General features: G+C 47.7%; 1 protein-coding gene across 4 annotated transcripts in view; it reads left to right on the top strand.

Moving 5' to 3' along the window:
* G2 (protein) overlaps nucleotides 1-13,907 on the top strand; it is a 276,275-nt gene extending 262,368 nt beyond the window's left edge. For all 4 annotated transcript variants that reach the window (XM_087645743.1, NM_001437728.1, XM_087645740.1 and 1 more), the window contains 4 exon segments: nucleotides 68-165; nucleotides 1,808-1,956; nucleotides 3,980-4,131; nucleotides 7,939-13,907. In XM_087645743.1, coding sequence (XP_087501869.1) covers nucleotides 68-165; nucleotides 1,808-1,956; nucleotides 3,980-4,131; nucleotides 7,939-8,220 — 681 coding nt within the window. In that variant the 3' untranslated portion in view covers nucleotides 8,221-13,907.
* Nucleotides 13,908-15,928: the final 2,021 nt, after the last annotated feature.

The raw sequence follows: 15,928 nt of genomic DNA, 5'->3' as shown, positions 1-15,928 counted from the left end.
AAAGAAGAAGCTATGTGCTCAGTGAATTAGGTTTTAACAACTCTCTTATTTGCTTGTCTCTTCACAGGCTTACAGGTTCTCCCAGCTTCCTGAAATGGTCATGGGCAGTCCCCCCCCTCCTGTTCCTCCCCGGACAGGCCCTGTGGCAGTGGCTTCCCTCAGGCGGTAACATAGTCCACTCTTGGCTTTGTTTGGGATATTTGTAAAATATTTGAATCCCCCTCCCCTGGGCTGTTGACTCCTGTGCACGTTGCAACTGGTAACCTCAAGCAAGTTTATTGGTTCCTGCCCCTCTTCAAGATGGTCCTGTGTGGCTGGAACACAGAGGAATCATGGAGGAAGTAGAGACCACTGCACACTGAGCAATTTGCATGCCTTTCTAAATAAAAGGTTCCTGAGACCTCACAGTCAAAATCACCCTGGACCTTGATTGTGCATACCCTAACCATGAAGATATGAAAATAACAGGCGGGGCTGCTTCCTGCTGTGTTTGCATACCCACAATTCCCTTTGTTACTCACAGGGCAGTGTCTTGGGGGCCAGGGAGTAGGTCTGGGCACCCGCTCCCAGCCTCGACTTTATGAAGAGAAAGGTTGAAGTCATGCATCTCAATATGAGGCATTTGCTGGCTCTGCTGTTTGATACGGATGCAGCCAGCACACGTCATTAATGAAGTGGTACAAGAAATAGACAAACCAGGAGCTCTGGGGAAGGAAGGACTAATTCTGATGGCCAGGGAGTAGATGACCCTGCCATGGGGAATGCATAGGTCACTGTCCTGGCGCTGACCCATAACATACAAGTCAGCCCATGTATGGGACACAAGCATGTACTTTGTGAGGTTCTTTGTTTTGTTTTGTTTTTTAATAAGTTAGCTTCCCTAGAAAAAGATGGTGTTTTCGGCTCTGATGGTTCAGTGTCCAGCTGGCTTGTCATCGCCCCTGGAGGCCAATGGCAGCCTGGGTGTGTGGAAAGAAGCTGACCTGCCGAAGGTCTGCCATGTGGCTCCGTGCAGAGTGCCTGGCCTCTTGAGGTCCTGGTTAGCCCTGATCTGTAAACTCTGTGGGATTTCTCAGGAAGGGCCCACAGCAGAGTGTATGGGGCAGGATCCGGAAGCTTCCCTGAGAAGGTCTGGAGCAGGATTGTGGGAGCAAACAGGCAGGGAAGAAGTAAAAACACCCACACTGGCTCTCCCACCCAGCAGTGTTGCCAGGTCTCCCTAGCCTCCCTAAGGAAGCACAGGGCTGGGATGGCAGTGGAGGGGGCTGAGCTATTCCCATTAGTTCCAGATCAGAGGTGCTTTGTGGCGAGTTTGCTAATAGCCATCATCTATCTGTCTATCCATTGCTTCTGCCAATCCCCCATCCCCACCTCCTGCACCATCCACCATCCTCACCAACATGAGGATGTCACTTCCCTTCCCAGAGCATTAGACCAGGAATACACTTTAGAGGCAAAGCTGTCCATCTCATTGGCTACTGCTGATGTCATCACCTCCTAGGTCTACTGTCCCCAGCTAATACCCAGAACTAATTGCCTTTCTGCTTTTACATGGAAATTAAATATTCTACTACCCAGAACCATCCTTAGAGAACTAACCTCAAACAGGGAAAAAAAATCACCAAGCCCTACTGCAGGTCGGGGAGCCTCCAGCCATGCTGACACCACCAGCAGTCCTTTTGCTAATTGGGGCAAATCAGTCCCACACCTCATGAGGATGGGGCTGGAAGGCAGTAGGCTACTTCTAAGGGCAATGTGACCATTTGATGCCCCAGGCATGCTCACACAGCCCCTCCACCCTGCCCAGGTCCACCTCAGACATCGGCAGCAAGACCCGGATGGCGGAGTCCACAGGACCTGAGGCCACACAGTTGCATGACAGTGCCTCCTTTGCCCAGGTGTCCAGAGGTCCTGTGTCCGTGACGCAGCTGGATCAGTCGGCGTTAAATTATTCAGGTGAGTCAGAAGAGAAAACCTCCTTCCCTGTGCTGAATCCTCCCAGTCCACACAAACCGCCACCATCAGGAACCAGAGTCCTCTGACCTCACTGGCATCAACCAAAGGAGATACTAGTTTTTACTTCTCAAAGGAAGGAAGGAAGGAAGGGAGGAAGGAAGGAAGGGCTGAAACTAGGCAAAATACCCAATTATGCAAAAGTCCAGGTAGTGTTACTATGTCATTGTATTTCAAATTGCCTTAGTTAGGGTTTTGCTGCTGTGAACAGAGGCCATGACCAAGGCAACTCTCATAAGAACAACATGTAATTGAGGCTGGCTTACAGGTTCAGAGGTTCAGTCCATTATCATTAAGGCGGGAACATGGCAGCATCCAGGCAGGCATGGTACAGGCAGAACTGAGAGTTCTACACCTTCATCTGAAGGCTGCTAGCAGAATACTGGCTTCCAGGCAGCTAGGATGAGGGTCTTAAAGCCCACACCCACAGTGACACACCTACTCCAACAGGGCCGTGCCTTCTAATAGTGCCACTCCCTGGGTCGAGCATATACAAACCATCACAAAGGTTTCTGTTTATTTTACCTTCACAGCTGACACACACATAGCCATCCTTCCCCAAGGTGACCATCACCCTCCCGCTGTAAGTTTTAGATCTATACAATGTTATGTACATTTTCACAAATCACATGCTACACGTTTCTTTCTGCACCATTGTCTTAACTCAGTAGCTTTGTAGGGCTTCTCCAGAGGCTGTATAAGCAGAAGTTAGCCACTCATTTCCACTTCTATGCTGGGGTCCTGTGACACGATCTGCAGCAGTTCATCCTTTTGATGGACAGAAGGGTCATTTCCAGGTTATTGGGGTTTTTTTGTCGTTGTTTTGGGTCGTTTTTTTTTTTTTTTTTTTGGTTTTTGAGGTTTTGTTGTTGTTGTTTGTTTTGGGGGGAGTTGCTTTTGTTTTTGTTCTCTTTTTTGGGTTTTGGTTTTGGTTTGGTTTTGTTTGTCACTGACAGACAATGCCAAAATGGAACTGGAGGTTTGCACATGCCCTAGTTTGTATGTGACCTGGTTGGATTTTTATTGTATTCATGCCATACCCTCATGGCTAAACCTGCCAGCACCAGTTGCCAACACTGGTTTCCAGGAATTCCTCTGGTCAAATCCATTCCTTCTGATTGCCTTTGCTGAATCTTTAAAACCATATGTCCTCCCAGGAAGAAAGCACCTGCACCTAAGGTGTGATTTCCTCTAGACAAGGTCAAGGCTACTGGAATAAGATGAGGAAGTGGATGGGTGCTCTCTAGAGGGAGTCAGACCTTCAAAGCCTAGAAAGCCAGGACCTCAGCCACAGCAGATGATGCCATGTTGAGTAGGCAGGCGATGGGGGCCGACTGAGGCCCCCCACTTCCTCCACAATGGCCTGTGCATCCCCTAGCCTGGACCAGTGTCAGAGTCCTACCTACATTTCCCACTTCCCAAGGCAGGCTTCGTGGGAAGGGTGCCAGCTGGACTCTCTACTTCCTCTGAGGGGATGGCAGGGTGAGCAAAAGGAGGCACTGCTAGCCCATGAAGCATCTCATGAAGTAGAGAAACAGTAGATGCAGCCCCACCCGGTACAAAGAGAACACAGCCTGGACCTCAGCCCCTCTTGGCCTGTACCAAATACCCTGAGTAGGGAGCCACCTGCTCCCCTTGGCAGTCACGGTACCCTTGGGAGAGCTCCAGTAAGGAAAGCCAGGTACCCTCCACGGTAGTCACCCTCTCCGCTGAGGCACTGTGTAGAATCTCAGCCCCTGTGGCCAGGGCTCTGCTCCGCATTAGGTGGAGTCCCTGTGGCCCGAGTCTTCTCTGCCTTATTCGGAGCCGCTTGGAAATAATAGCCCAGAACATGAATCTCGCGTCAGGCCTGATTCACTGAGGCAGCCAGGTGTCTGTGAAACGGCGTCTACTTGGTTCTTGTTGGGTCGGGGTCTGGATCCAGAGTCCAGCTTCTCCTGACCTTCCAGCCACTTCCTCTGTGCAGGTAACACGGTGCCAGCGGTGTTTGCCATCCCAGCTGCCAACAGACCCGGCTTCACCGGCTACTTCATCCCAACTCCACCGCCGTCCTACAGGAGCCAGGCCTGGATGTCCTATGCAGGAGACAGTGAGCTCCCTAGCCAGTGGGCTGATTCGGTGAGACCCTCGTGATGCTCCCATAAAACGCCCCTTGTTAGACACAGCTTGGGGAGAAAATGAGATGAAAGGCAAAGATCAGCGTCTGGTTCCCTCGGGGGCCCCTCTCACCACGCTGCTGGATGAAGTGAGGATTTTAAAAGAGGTTGTGTGGTAAGGCATGTGACCTCTGATGGAGGAGTCTGAACTTGTCTTCTGGTATGCATTCAACCTCTTCCTAACAGGGTGGCTTCAACCAAGTAAGTTTTACAGTAGTAACTACCATGTGTTTAGTGTTCTTCTGTCAGACCCCATGTTAGATGTTTCATTATACTGTCCTGTTTAATCTTCACGACAGTTTGATCAAGTGAGTTTTGTGATCCCCATGACTACTCCCATTTTGCAGGTAAGGAAACTGAGGCTTTAGTCGTGTGATATATAGCATGTAAGGCCACGCATCTAGAAAAGAGCGAAGACCAGGGTCGTAATTCACTTTGAAGTGTTTATTAACTTGTTTCTCTCAGTTGTCACATTCTATAAAAGTTTAGATCAAATGTCAGCAAATGAAGCCTCAGGAACCCTGAAACCACTGTATGGTAGATCCCAAGACTTCCTGCTTGACTTCTACCTAAGGCTTTGTTTGTCCTGGTCATTTGATATCTCCCTTCAATCCACACAGGAATGTGACACAAGAATTCCCTTCAATCTATATAGGAATGTGAGAACTGCCTTTGGAGTTACCAGACGTGGCCATGCAAAAAAATAAAAAGATACAAAAGCAGAGCCACCTATGCTGTCCTTGGTTCCTAAGCTCACCTGGTATAGACTGGGAAGGCTACTCCCCCAGCTGAACTCCACAGTCCCTGCATGCTTTGGTCACTCTCAGCATTGGCCTCTGCATGCTTTGGAATACATTCCTAGCATTGGGAAACACCTTGACACTGAACTCTGGCAATATCTTTGTCCAAAGCCCTGGGATCATCATACCCTGCAGCAGGTAGTTACATCAAGTTTCAACTGTTGTTGATCCTATGTGTATAAACCTTCCTATTGACCAAAGCTTACATCTTTGGTTTCTAAAATATAAAACTACTTGCCACATTGCATAGAGAGTATTTCTGAAATGAATGTTCTCTATTCCTTCTCCCACCTCTAAAAGATTTTAGAACCTTCTGAAAAATCACCACTAGCTGAAGATCAAGTTCGAATACACAAGCCTGTGAAGTACAGTTTACATTCAGAATCACAACATAGGCTTAACAGGAGCTTGTGCTGTGATCGATTGATGACGTCTGTCAAGGAGTAGTATTTGCTGTCCTGGATTTCGGACAGCAAAGCGTAATAATGCTAGCCTACAAAAAGCTTAGTTTCTCATCTTCTCCATTCCTGAGACCACTCCAGTTGGGCTGTCCCTTGCTGATTCTAACCACTAGCATGAAGGCTTGATGTCACAGAAGGGGTTGTGTATTGACTCTCTGTACTCTGGTTCATGCAGTTAGCTAAATGTGAAATGTTAGCAGCTTCCTCCCCACACATTTGGCACCTACTGGCCACCCTTCGGTGATTTCTTAACTGTGCCTAGAACCCCAGGCTCTGGGAGAATTATACTAGGCTTAATTGTGAGCATGGGACAAGCAGAGAGAAAGTTGGGGGGGTGGAAGGAGCCTGCCTTCACAAAACTGATGGACTGAGACAGGTGGTGATGGCCCCAGGAGGAATGTCCACCACACCAGAGAACTACATGGAAACACTTGGCTGGTGTCAGGCTGGGAAAAGTCCCAGAAAGAATGGAAACTTGAGCTGTGACCTTAAAGACTTCCTGTATTCTGACCTTGGTACTTGGTCAGTTCCAGTCACCCATATATTCTTAGCTCTTGTGGCTGGATAAGTGGGACAGTCCAAACCTGGACTCCCTCCATAGTGTGGGGACAACCTTCCAGTCCATGTGTGCAGAGACTCCCTTTTTATTTATTTACAAAGTCCCTGTGGTGAAATTTAAATCCCAAACTCAAACTTAAGGCATCAGTGCAATTATTTCCTTTGAGTGGGTCCTCTTGGCCTCACCTGGGCCACTGAAGCAGCCTCAGAGCCCATTTCTGCCAGATCCACCCAGACCTTGGCTTCTCTTCTGCTGACACCCATGAAGGCTTCCCAGCCCATGGTCTCAGAAACCTACCCTCTAAAGAGGGACCGTCAGAGTAGCCAGCCTCCTGCCGTGTACTCCCCTATCCAAAATGTCTGAATGTTTGCGTCCTCTTCGTGATTCTTGTTCTAAATTCCACAATGCCATGATGATGTCTTTAGTAGGTAGGTCTTGGGGAGGTGGTTGGTTTGTGAGGAGAGACACTTGAGAACAGGATAAATGTTCTTATAGAGGAAGTCTCCATATAGCTGCCTGCTGCTTCTGTCATGTGGGTGACAGGAAAAGGCAGTAGTTAAGAAAGAAGCCTCTCACCAGACACTGGAGTCCCCAGCCTTCCTGAGTATATGAAGTAACTGTTCTTTACAAGTTCCCTAGCCGGTGATGTTTCGTTAGAGTAGGCTGAAGAGATTAAGACAGCTATCATGTTCCGTCCTCTTCAGTGACCCCAGATGAGCATGTTTGTTAATGGGGAAGGAGGCCAGCTATGGTGGTGCATGTCTGTAATCCCGGAAGTCAGGAGACATCTGTGGAGACCACTAAGGCCAGCATGCTGCACCGTGAGTGGGACAGCACGTGGTGCACATGATGCCTGAGTGGTCATCAGGCCCACGACAGAGATCCAGCCTTTACTTCTCACAAGTGTGTCCAAGGCAGTGGGTAGATGCTTTAAAGAAGCTCTGTGGACTAGCATTCACTTGCTTTTAGATAGGACACCTTAGGGACATAATTCCCACTCAGCCCACCCCTCACCTCTGTACCCCTTTTGCTCTTGTTTTCCCATCTGTCTGGCCTTCCTACCCAGCCTCTTGAACCCAGAAACATTTTCCTTGCACGTTTTCTGTGCCTGCCCCATGGCACTGTGCACAGCATGCCCCGCTGTGTCCTCTGTACTCATTTATCCAGTGTTCCAGCCAGCATCCGGGGATGTGAAGGTCTTTGTAGACCATTCCACATAAGGTACTATTTCTGTGGGCAAGACATTCCAGGATTCGACATCTTTTGTTTGCCTCACTCAGAGATTTCCATACGGTTAGGTAAAGAATGATGTGTCTCCACTTGCAATGAAAGGAGTTTTGTTTATTTTTTTCAACAGTGTGATAGTGAACCCATATCAAAAACACTGTAGTGCACGAATTAATTCTCTGTGCTTGGGGCCAGGTACACCTGTGTACAGCATGTCTTTGTGGCATAGTGGCCGCTTCCTTAGATGGCCATGTCCTTTGCTTCATTGTTGTCACCTATGAAACGAGGATAACGACGCCTACTAGCAGATTGCTGCTTGCAGAACTAAATGAGATACTGTGTGAAAACCATTAGGGCTCAATGGATATTAGCCATTGTTATTAGTAAAAACTACAGCACTTCTGTTTACTCAGTTGTGCTTATACTAAAAAGAAAGCTGTGATCATTCAACTGTGAGCTCTGGTATATTCTTAATGTTTTTGGCAAGGTTGAAAGACATCTATTTAATTTATCCAGATATCATATTTAGTGGATCCAAGGCTACTAGCTGTTTGCTAAAGAAACTGACTGCAGGTTTGGATGGCTATAGCCCATGATTACAGTTCTACTCTAAGTCTCTTTTCTTGACCTCAGTTACTTCCTGCTTCTGATATTGAGTGTATCTTTTGCCTTGTGCTTCCTCCTAACCTAAGTCTTCTCTTCTCTCCCAACCTCTTGTTCAGGTCCCTCTTCCTGGGTACATTGAGGCCTACCCCCGGTCACGTTATCAACAGAGCTCCCCCTCCAGGCTCCCTCGCCAGTATAGCCAGCCAACCAACCTTCACCCCAGCCTAGAGCAGGCTCCTGTGCCCTCTGCAGCGGCCTCACAGCAAAGCCTGACAGAAAATGAGCCTCCAGACACTCCGTTGACTAACATCTCCACTGCGGCCCTTGTGAAGGCTATCCGAGAGGAGGTAGCCAAGTTGGCCAAGAAGCAGACAGATATGTTTGAGTTCCAGGTCTAATGCCTCAACTCTGAGGGGATCTTCCCTTAAAGACTGTGAGGCAGCCAACAGGCTTTGGGTTTCTCTCCCCTAATGTGTGGAGGCGCCAGATGATTAAAAAAACAGTAGACAAGCTCTTTCTCACCCTCGGATTCTGAGAGTCAACAGTGGGGCTTCTGGAAATCAGGAAACTTGTAAACAACTGGATTCTGACTTCTGCAGCCAATTGTGGGTCAACAAGTCCCTAACTGGGACCCTGTGCTTGATATTCTGTTGGGCTGAATGTTTGGACTGTGGGTGGAATGTCCCTGAGGAGCCCTAGTTCTGAGAGGCACTAGCTAGCCTGCAGGTTCCTGTCCAACGTCCCATTTTCATAAATCACCAGAAGGGAGAGAATGCTGCTCTGTCTTCAGTGACCTCTGCATGTTCTCTTTCTGTGTTAAAGGCAACACAGGAGTGTGATTAACCACCAGACTGTACTCTCTCATTGAGCCATGACCGTGATCGCTTTAAAAAAAAAATCACCTCTAGTCTGTAAGGGAGATACTGACTCTCCAACCAAGAAACTTGATTCTCTTTGCTTTTAAAGGTTCATGTTCAAAGTCAAATGAATTGGATGGAAATCAGTTCCAATGACTGTGCCTATAAATAGTCCCGACTCCTCTCCCCCCCACCTGTTAATTAAAGGCCAAGAAAGAGAGCCACTGAGCCGGAATGGCAGACTTGTGTTGACAGCCTGTTTAAAAGGTGTTGTCAGTTTGGAAGTAGAGTCTCCTGCCAATCGGTATCCAAATGGAAGAGAATCGGTGCTAAGAGGCTTGGGAGCCTACAAAAGAGAAGCAGTTGTTTGTGGAGGTTTTGCTTCATCTGTATTGAAGATGGCCTGAGAACCTGGCCTTCCGGAGGGAGTAATAGATACATCGACTTTAACAAGATCTATCTCCTACTCAGAGACGTTCTGCACGCATTGCTGAGTGGCACGAAGCAGACCGTTACGGGTCCCATTAGAAATGGGAAAGGTGGATCCATATCATTCCAAGCTGCAGCCTCTGTTCCTAGAAACTTCTGAATGTAGAAAATCTTATCTGAAATTAAATTAAAGCATCTTTTTAAACGTTTGTGGAGTCTACCAGTTCTCCATAGTGGATGGACGCAGGAGGACGTTTGCTGAGATGTCAGGGATGCTACCTGTGGGAGTGACGTCCCTTGTCACTCTCCCTGGCATAAAGCATCAACCCACAGCGTCCTGGGTAGAAACACTGCCTTGTAGCTCTGGGGTACCACCAGAGCAAATAAACCCCTCTGTGCAAATAAAACTGATTTGAGGTTCCAGAAATAAAGGAAACTCTAAGTTTCCACCCTAGCTTGGGAGCCATGTATGGTGTCAGTGGGCCAATTTGGTGTGTATTAGGGAACATGGTCCTACCCGCCTTCACCCATGACCCATCTCGCTTCCGCTGTACCCGTGTCCCTCTGAACCCATCTATGCACTGTCTTCATGAGTTTCTTTGGTCTTTACTGAGGGAAGAGAGAGGAGAGTAGGATTGGAACTGATTAGAATGGGAGATTCAAACTGTCAAAGCACAGAACTTTCCCAAGAAGCTGTTTTTATTTCCGTATGGCAAACTGTCCTTTCTGGAATGTTCAGAGACGGTAATGTCGTGGAATCCCCAGACAAGTCTCTTGTGGGGATGATGTTAGGTAGCGCCTTTTAGTATGCTGGTTGATCTTTCATAGTGTTAGTCTTTTGTTACTTAATAAGAAATCAGCTATAAATAAAATGTATTTTTGTAATTTCCATGTATATATATGGTATATTTCTACCAATGGCCAGTTATAGTCCAAATCTGAAATCAGCTTGCAGAACACTGTGGCTGGTGCAAGATATTATTGACAGACTAACGGGATGCCTAAACCCATCCACACAGGCATTCGATGCACCTGAATGAACAAAGAGCCAAAGAAACTCAGCCTTCTCGTGCAAATGGTGGAAGTCTGGTAACGCCAGCTACAATGCTCCACTTAATCAATAATATCAGCATCCCATCAATGCAGCGTATCAACCCAGTACTTTGTGGACTTAGTAAATGCTTGGGGTGTGAGAAAGAAGTTTTTGGACCATAGTACATGATTGCTTCAAAAAGACAGTGTCCAAGCTTTGGGCTCCAATAACTTCCAGATAGATCAGGAATCTAGAGTTAACAATGGTGTGGCTCCAGATTGCTAGGAAAATGGAGCTGCCACTCAGTGGAGAGCCCCATGTAATGTTTAGTTGATTCGGACAAGTAAAATACAGCATTATAAATCAGATTCCCTTTAAACTAGACACCGTGTGTTCAAGAAGCCTATGCAAAGAAAACCTTAAATTAATGAAAAAATTCATAGTCATATTTTCCCACCATGATTAAAGCCTCCTGGGACTGAGATGTTGTTCCTTCCCTAAAGAGTCTCCTAATCTTAGCATAGAAGACTCTGAGAAGTTCAGATGGTTAAAATCATGAGATATAAAAGTGAGCTGAAGTTCCACAGGCACCCAGAGGAGGCTGCAGTGAGCTCAGGTCATCATGACCTTCGACAGTCCCCGAAGCCATAGAGGATCTCAGTGGTTTGGAAGGAGGAAGCCAAACTCCAGACAAGTGGAGGGTTGAGCCCCAGCCTGCTGATTCATGCCCCAGCCTGCTCTCCATTTCACCAAGCTGCCTGTTCACTTGGGGACACATTTCTCTAACTGTGCCCAGGGGAAAAAAAAAAAAAGGCAGGGTTTATGTGAGAGATTCCATATTGCTCTTGCCAAAAGAAAAGTAAAAGAAAGAAAGAAAAAAAAAACCAATTTGGCTGTTTCCAGAGAGTTCCACTGGAGACTATGTCCTTCGTTGCCATGGGGGTAATTTACTCACTCAGCACCGTGGATCAAAAAGGCAAGCAGGGATGCTCTGGCACTGTCACTGCATCAGGTGACCCAGTAGGGTGGGAACAGGAAGGCCTGCTGTGTGGTCTGGTACCTGAGATCTGAGATTGTACAGGAACAGGATGGTAATTGTGAGCTGCGGAATGGGGGGATGCTGCCTCTGGAAGGGTTCACGACAGCTCGCTCTCCCTGGAGACATGATGCTGTGCACTCATTATTTTAAGAGCCCAGGGGGGGAAAAACAACAATCAGATAGACAAACAAAAAAGATGTGCAACTTCTGAATAATCTTAATTCAAAAAAAAAAAGAAAAAGGTAAGATCTGTGATTCAGAAGAAAGCCTTCTGTGGGGATGGGTAGAATGGCAATTCTTACATCCAAGTAAAAGCCATGTTTCCCTGCCAGGCAAAACTTGAAATTGATCAAAAAATATTGATTTCATATAAATGAGTCCCAGGTTTTCCCCACATAGCACACAAGTACTCAAAAGTTCAGTGAATAATGGATGTAACAGACGTTTTCAAGTTCTAGAGAAAGGTTTGAACTTAAACCCAACCTCAGAGTTTGGACTTCCCTTACCAGGGACAGTCCTAGCCCCCAAAGGTGTTAAGTGTAATTTAGCTTGTGACCCAGGGTCCAAGCATTGGAAGTTACCGTTCTGTCATCTAGTCCACCCTCACAGGTGTTTTAGACTCGAGGACCAGAAACCTGTCTAGTCTTGTTCCCCCTCAGGGAAGAGACTGGGGCAAAGGAGAGAAGCCAAATGCAGATGTGGCAAAGGGCAAGGAAGGCATCAGCAGTCTACCTGCTTGCTGGGTCTCTCTCTCTGTCTCTGTCTCTGTCTCTCCTCTCTCTCTCTCTCTCTCTCTCTCTCTCTCTCTCTCTCTCTCTCTGGCACTCTCTCCTCAGCAGCTCCCATCTGTCTCTCTCAGCACATCTGCTTCACCCTGTCGCTTGCCTAGGCACATCCAGCTTCCTCACCAATGCACATGAAACCAGATACCAACCTCAGGACTCACGCCACACCTTTCCTGCCCGGGCACACTACTCTTGGACTAGCATCTTTGAGACTCCTTACACAAATGCTTGAGAATCTGATTGATCAAGTTCCTATTTGCCTGAGGTGGATAAGCCACCCTCAGGGCAGGTGCCCAGCCAGCCAGCTGTAAGCAAAGAGGCAGGGAGCCATTCGGCAGGGGCTCTCGTCGAGGGTTGGTACCCCAAGGAAGGACCATGATCAGCAGGACTCCTTAAAGGAACCTGCCACAGACTGTAACTGACGGTATCCCTAAGATACCACCCAGCAGCCAGCACTCGGAGGGCAGTCCTCTGGATACCACCCCCACCCTGAGGAAAAGGCATCTCCCACTCGTACATGAGGTGAGAGTGCACACACTTGATCAATTGATGGACTGGCCAGACTGCCCCCAGACCTCCCCACCCCTACCCACCCTAGTTACCACTGCTGGGCTCCAGAAAAGATCTCTGACCAAGGCCCAGTGAACCCAATGTCTTGCTCAGCTCAGCAGACAATAAATACTTGTAAACTGAATTGCATGATCTTAGCTCGGGTGCTATTAATGTGGCTCCCAGCCACACATTTGCATGGATGAGAAAACTGACGAGCCTCTCCATAGAGTCTCTCTGAGACAAGATTGGTTTCGAGTGAAAATGATAACCACGATGGCTCTGAGCTTCTGGCTAGAAGTTACGTGTTCTGAGAACAGAAAGGGCTCCCGATTGCTTAGGTGAACTGTTACAGAATCTAGGTGGTCATAAATATTGAAATGTAGGTGTTTCTGAGAGGGGGTATGTAAGAAATATAACTGTATCTGAAGCAGATTCTCTTAGAAGATACCGAGTTGCTTTGATTAGGTTTCAAGAAGAGGGAGATTTCGAGAAGGTAGACTTTGTCCTCAGAGGTCAAGCCCGTACTTGATGTAGAGCCATCCTGTTGTAACTGTAGAACATCCTATGATAAATCTAGAAACTAATCGTTTCGTCCGCTGGCTTGTGCGGACTCTTGTAAATTATGGAAGGAGGCCATCCAATGTACTTTACATAAATTAACCGTGGCCTCACCTTGCGCTCCTTCATTTCTTCTTTGGGTCTAAACTCACCTCCACCCTCACATAAATTAAGGAGAGAAAAGAAAAAAAAATGTACCAAACAAAATGGGAGGAGTGTTGCTGGAGTGGAGATTCTGAGAGGGTGTGAATATTCTAGGACTTGAGTGACTCACTCTGGCCGGTCTGTGACTCCTCTCGGGTCAAATGGAAATACTAACATCTGTACTTCCTACCTCCATGAGGAGCATGTGTACAATGTGTCTGAACCTGGTTTGGGAAGTGTACTGGAAAGATTGGCTATTAAAGCCATTTGTTTTACAACTCAGTTGGGTCCAGCTCCTGCTACCCACTGAATTAATTTGTGTTGTCATGTGTTCAATGACACAACTTCTTATCAAGGAAGAATAAAGGAATTCTGCAGTTTGTAATTGCCCACAAAGGTCAGCCCACATGGAGTTGCTGTTATCGCCTGTGGTTTGGAGGGTATGTGAGTGTTTCTACGTGTGCTTTGACTCTGGGTGGAAAAAACCCAGACTGTGAGTCTCTCAAACCACTTTAGATGCACTGGGCAAAGTCGTGAATGGGAGCTTTGAATGTAGCGGTTGTTACTTCGATGCTTTGCTTCCTAATTAACTTTGTACGTCCTCTGCCTCTGCCGGGAACAGAGTGTTCATATGCTGTTAGAATTTTTTATTGTAAAATAAAATGACAAAGGCTTTCATACCCCAAAACCTGCCTGCTTCTCATTCCATCGCCTCCATATGGTGTAATGGAATCTCTTTACTACCCATCCACACAACAGTGTCTACTGGAGGTTCACTACAGAACGGTGACCAACCTCGAAGTGCGATCTCAGAAGTCACACTTGCTTGGGCACTGGATCACAGGCAAGAAATAAATACTCCCTTTTGTGTGGTCCCCACATCCTCAGAAGCAATTGGGGCTTTAGACAGAAGCCAGTGTCTGTTAGGGTGTGCCCTCCAGAACAGAAAGAAGTCCCATTAAGGTCAAGGGCCCCAGATGAATCTAAAGACAGCAACAGTCTTGGGAGAGTGGCTTCCCATAATCATGTTAGCCTACTCTGTGCTACATACACACAGCAGCCATAAAGCCTGCCTTGTGTGAGCCCTACACAGAGATTGGGGTGTGGGGTCTCCCGCCTGCTCTGTTCTCTGCCTTTTAGTTGACTAGAGACTCAATCCAGGGCCTACAGACACGTAAGTGGACCAGCTCCAAGAATGTGACTCAGTCCATGAACAAGGCCAACCATATCTTCCCACTAGAAAACACAAAACACAGTCTGTTAGCAGCACATGTCCAAACTGAATGGTCAAGACCCAGACGAACCACCATGGGCCCGTTCCAAGTGAAGATCTAAGAAAGCAGAATATGAGTAGGGAGAAATCTTGAGACATGGGGAGTGGAGAGAGCAGAGGTAAGGAAGCTTGGCTCCTGTAGCACCACAGGCAAGCACAGGGGTGTCCTCCTGCCTAGTGGTACGGTGCAAACTTTTGTCATTCAAACTCAGGCAGCATCTCCCAGCTGCTTTTCACTGCCCCGCCCACAACTGGCTGAATCCTTACAGGTCCTTGCTCAGAGACTCAAGGAGCAAGTTTTATCTCCTCCTGCTACTCTGTAAAGCAGACCAGGATGTGCTCTCCTAACTGAGCCCAAGGGCACTGTCACACGGCACTGCTGAGGGATAAATGTAGAGACCTTACCGTGTGCTTTTCAGTGAGGTGCGCCAATGGATAGAAGCTACGGTAGAGATAGGGCTTTCCTGCCTCCATATTCTCGTTCTCCTTCTTCCTGGATACCGGTGACTCCTGACTCTGCAGGACAAGTGAAAGGAACAAATGACGGTGCCTACGTCTGCCCAAGGATTGGGAGACAGTCCCAGAGCTGGAGAAGGCACACTTACACCCAAATTTCCTGGTAGAGCAAGGACAGCAAACTCATTCCAAGATATAGTGTATTGGTTTCATTTCTCTTGCTGTGGTAAAAGAATATCCCCGACAAAGGTAACATGTGGGGAGAAAGGATTTCTTTCTCACAGTTTCAGAGGGAGACAGTCTGTCATGGTGGGGTAGGGATGGCAACAGGAGCATGAGGCTAGCCCATCACATTATGTCTGCAGATTTAGAAGAAGAAGTAGAACCAGCCTATAACATCTCAATGCTCACCCACAACATCCCTCCTCCAGCCAGGCTCCCTATCCTGGAGATTTTGCTACCCGCCAGGGACAGAGTGGTCAAACACATGGTCTTACGGAGCACACCTCTCATTCGGGCTGTAAGAGACACCTAGACTCGCCTGAGCATGCACTATATCTCCAGTTCATACGCTTGTGGGCCCCGCTGCGCCTAGGAAGCAGCCTGGGGCTGAGAGTGAAGTGCTAGTGTGGAACAACTATCTGCAAAATGCTCACAGATGTCAGTAGATGCTAGACACCAAAAGTGTTCGCGTTTCCATGCCCATGTTCCTCTTAGCCCCTGATCTGGTGCAGGGGGATTTGGAGGTTGTGATTCTATCCAGAGACCCTCCTAGATGAAGGGACCCCAGGGAACTCCCTCGGCCCTTTCACTATCGGTCAGGAAGCAGGCTTTAGGCAGAGGCTTTGATCTCGAACTTCTTAGATCAGTTGCAAGAAGTAAATTCCTGCCGACTCTGAGCCACCCAGCTTACAGTTCGGGGTTACAGCAGCTCAAACAGACCAAGGCAGCAGGAAGCAAGGCTCTGCATGGCTGCATGA

The sequence above is a fragment of the Rattus norvegicus genome, chromosome 3, assembly GCF_021556685.1.
Source record: "Rattus norvegicus strain SHRSP/BbbUtx chromosome 3, alternate assembly SHRSP_T2T, whole genome shotgun sequence".
Lineage (NCBI taxonomy): Eukaryota > Metazoa > Chordata > Mammalia > Rodentia > Muridae > Rattus > Rattus norvegicus.
The sequence above is the reverse complement of the archived record's forward strand: the minus strand, read 5'-3'. Positions and strand labels throughout refer to the sequence as shown.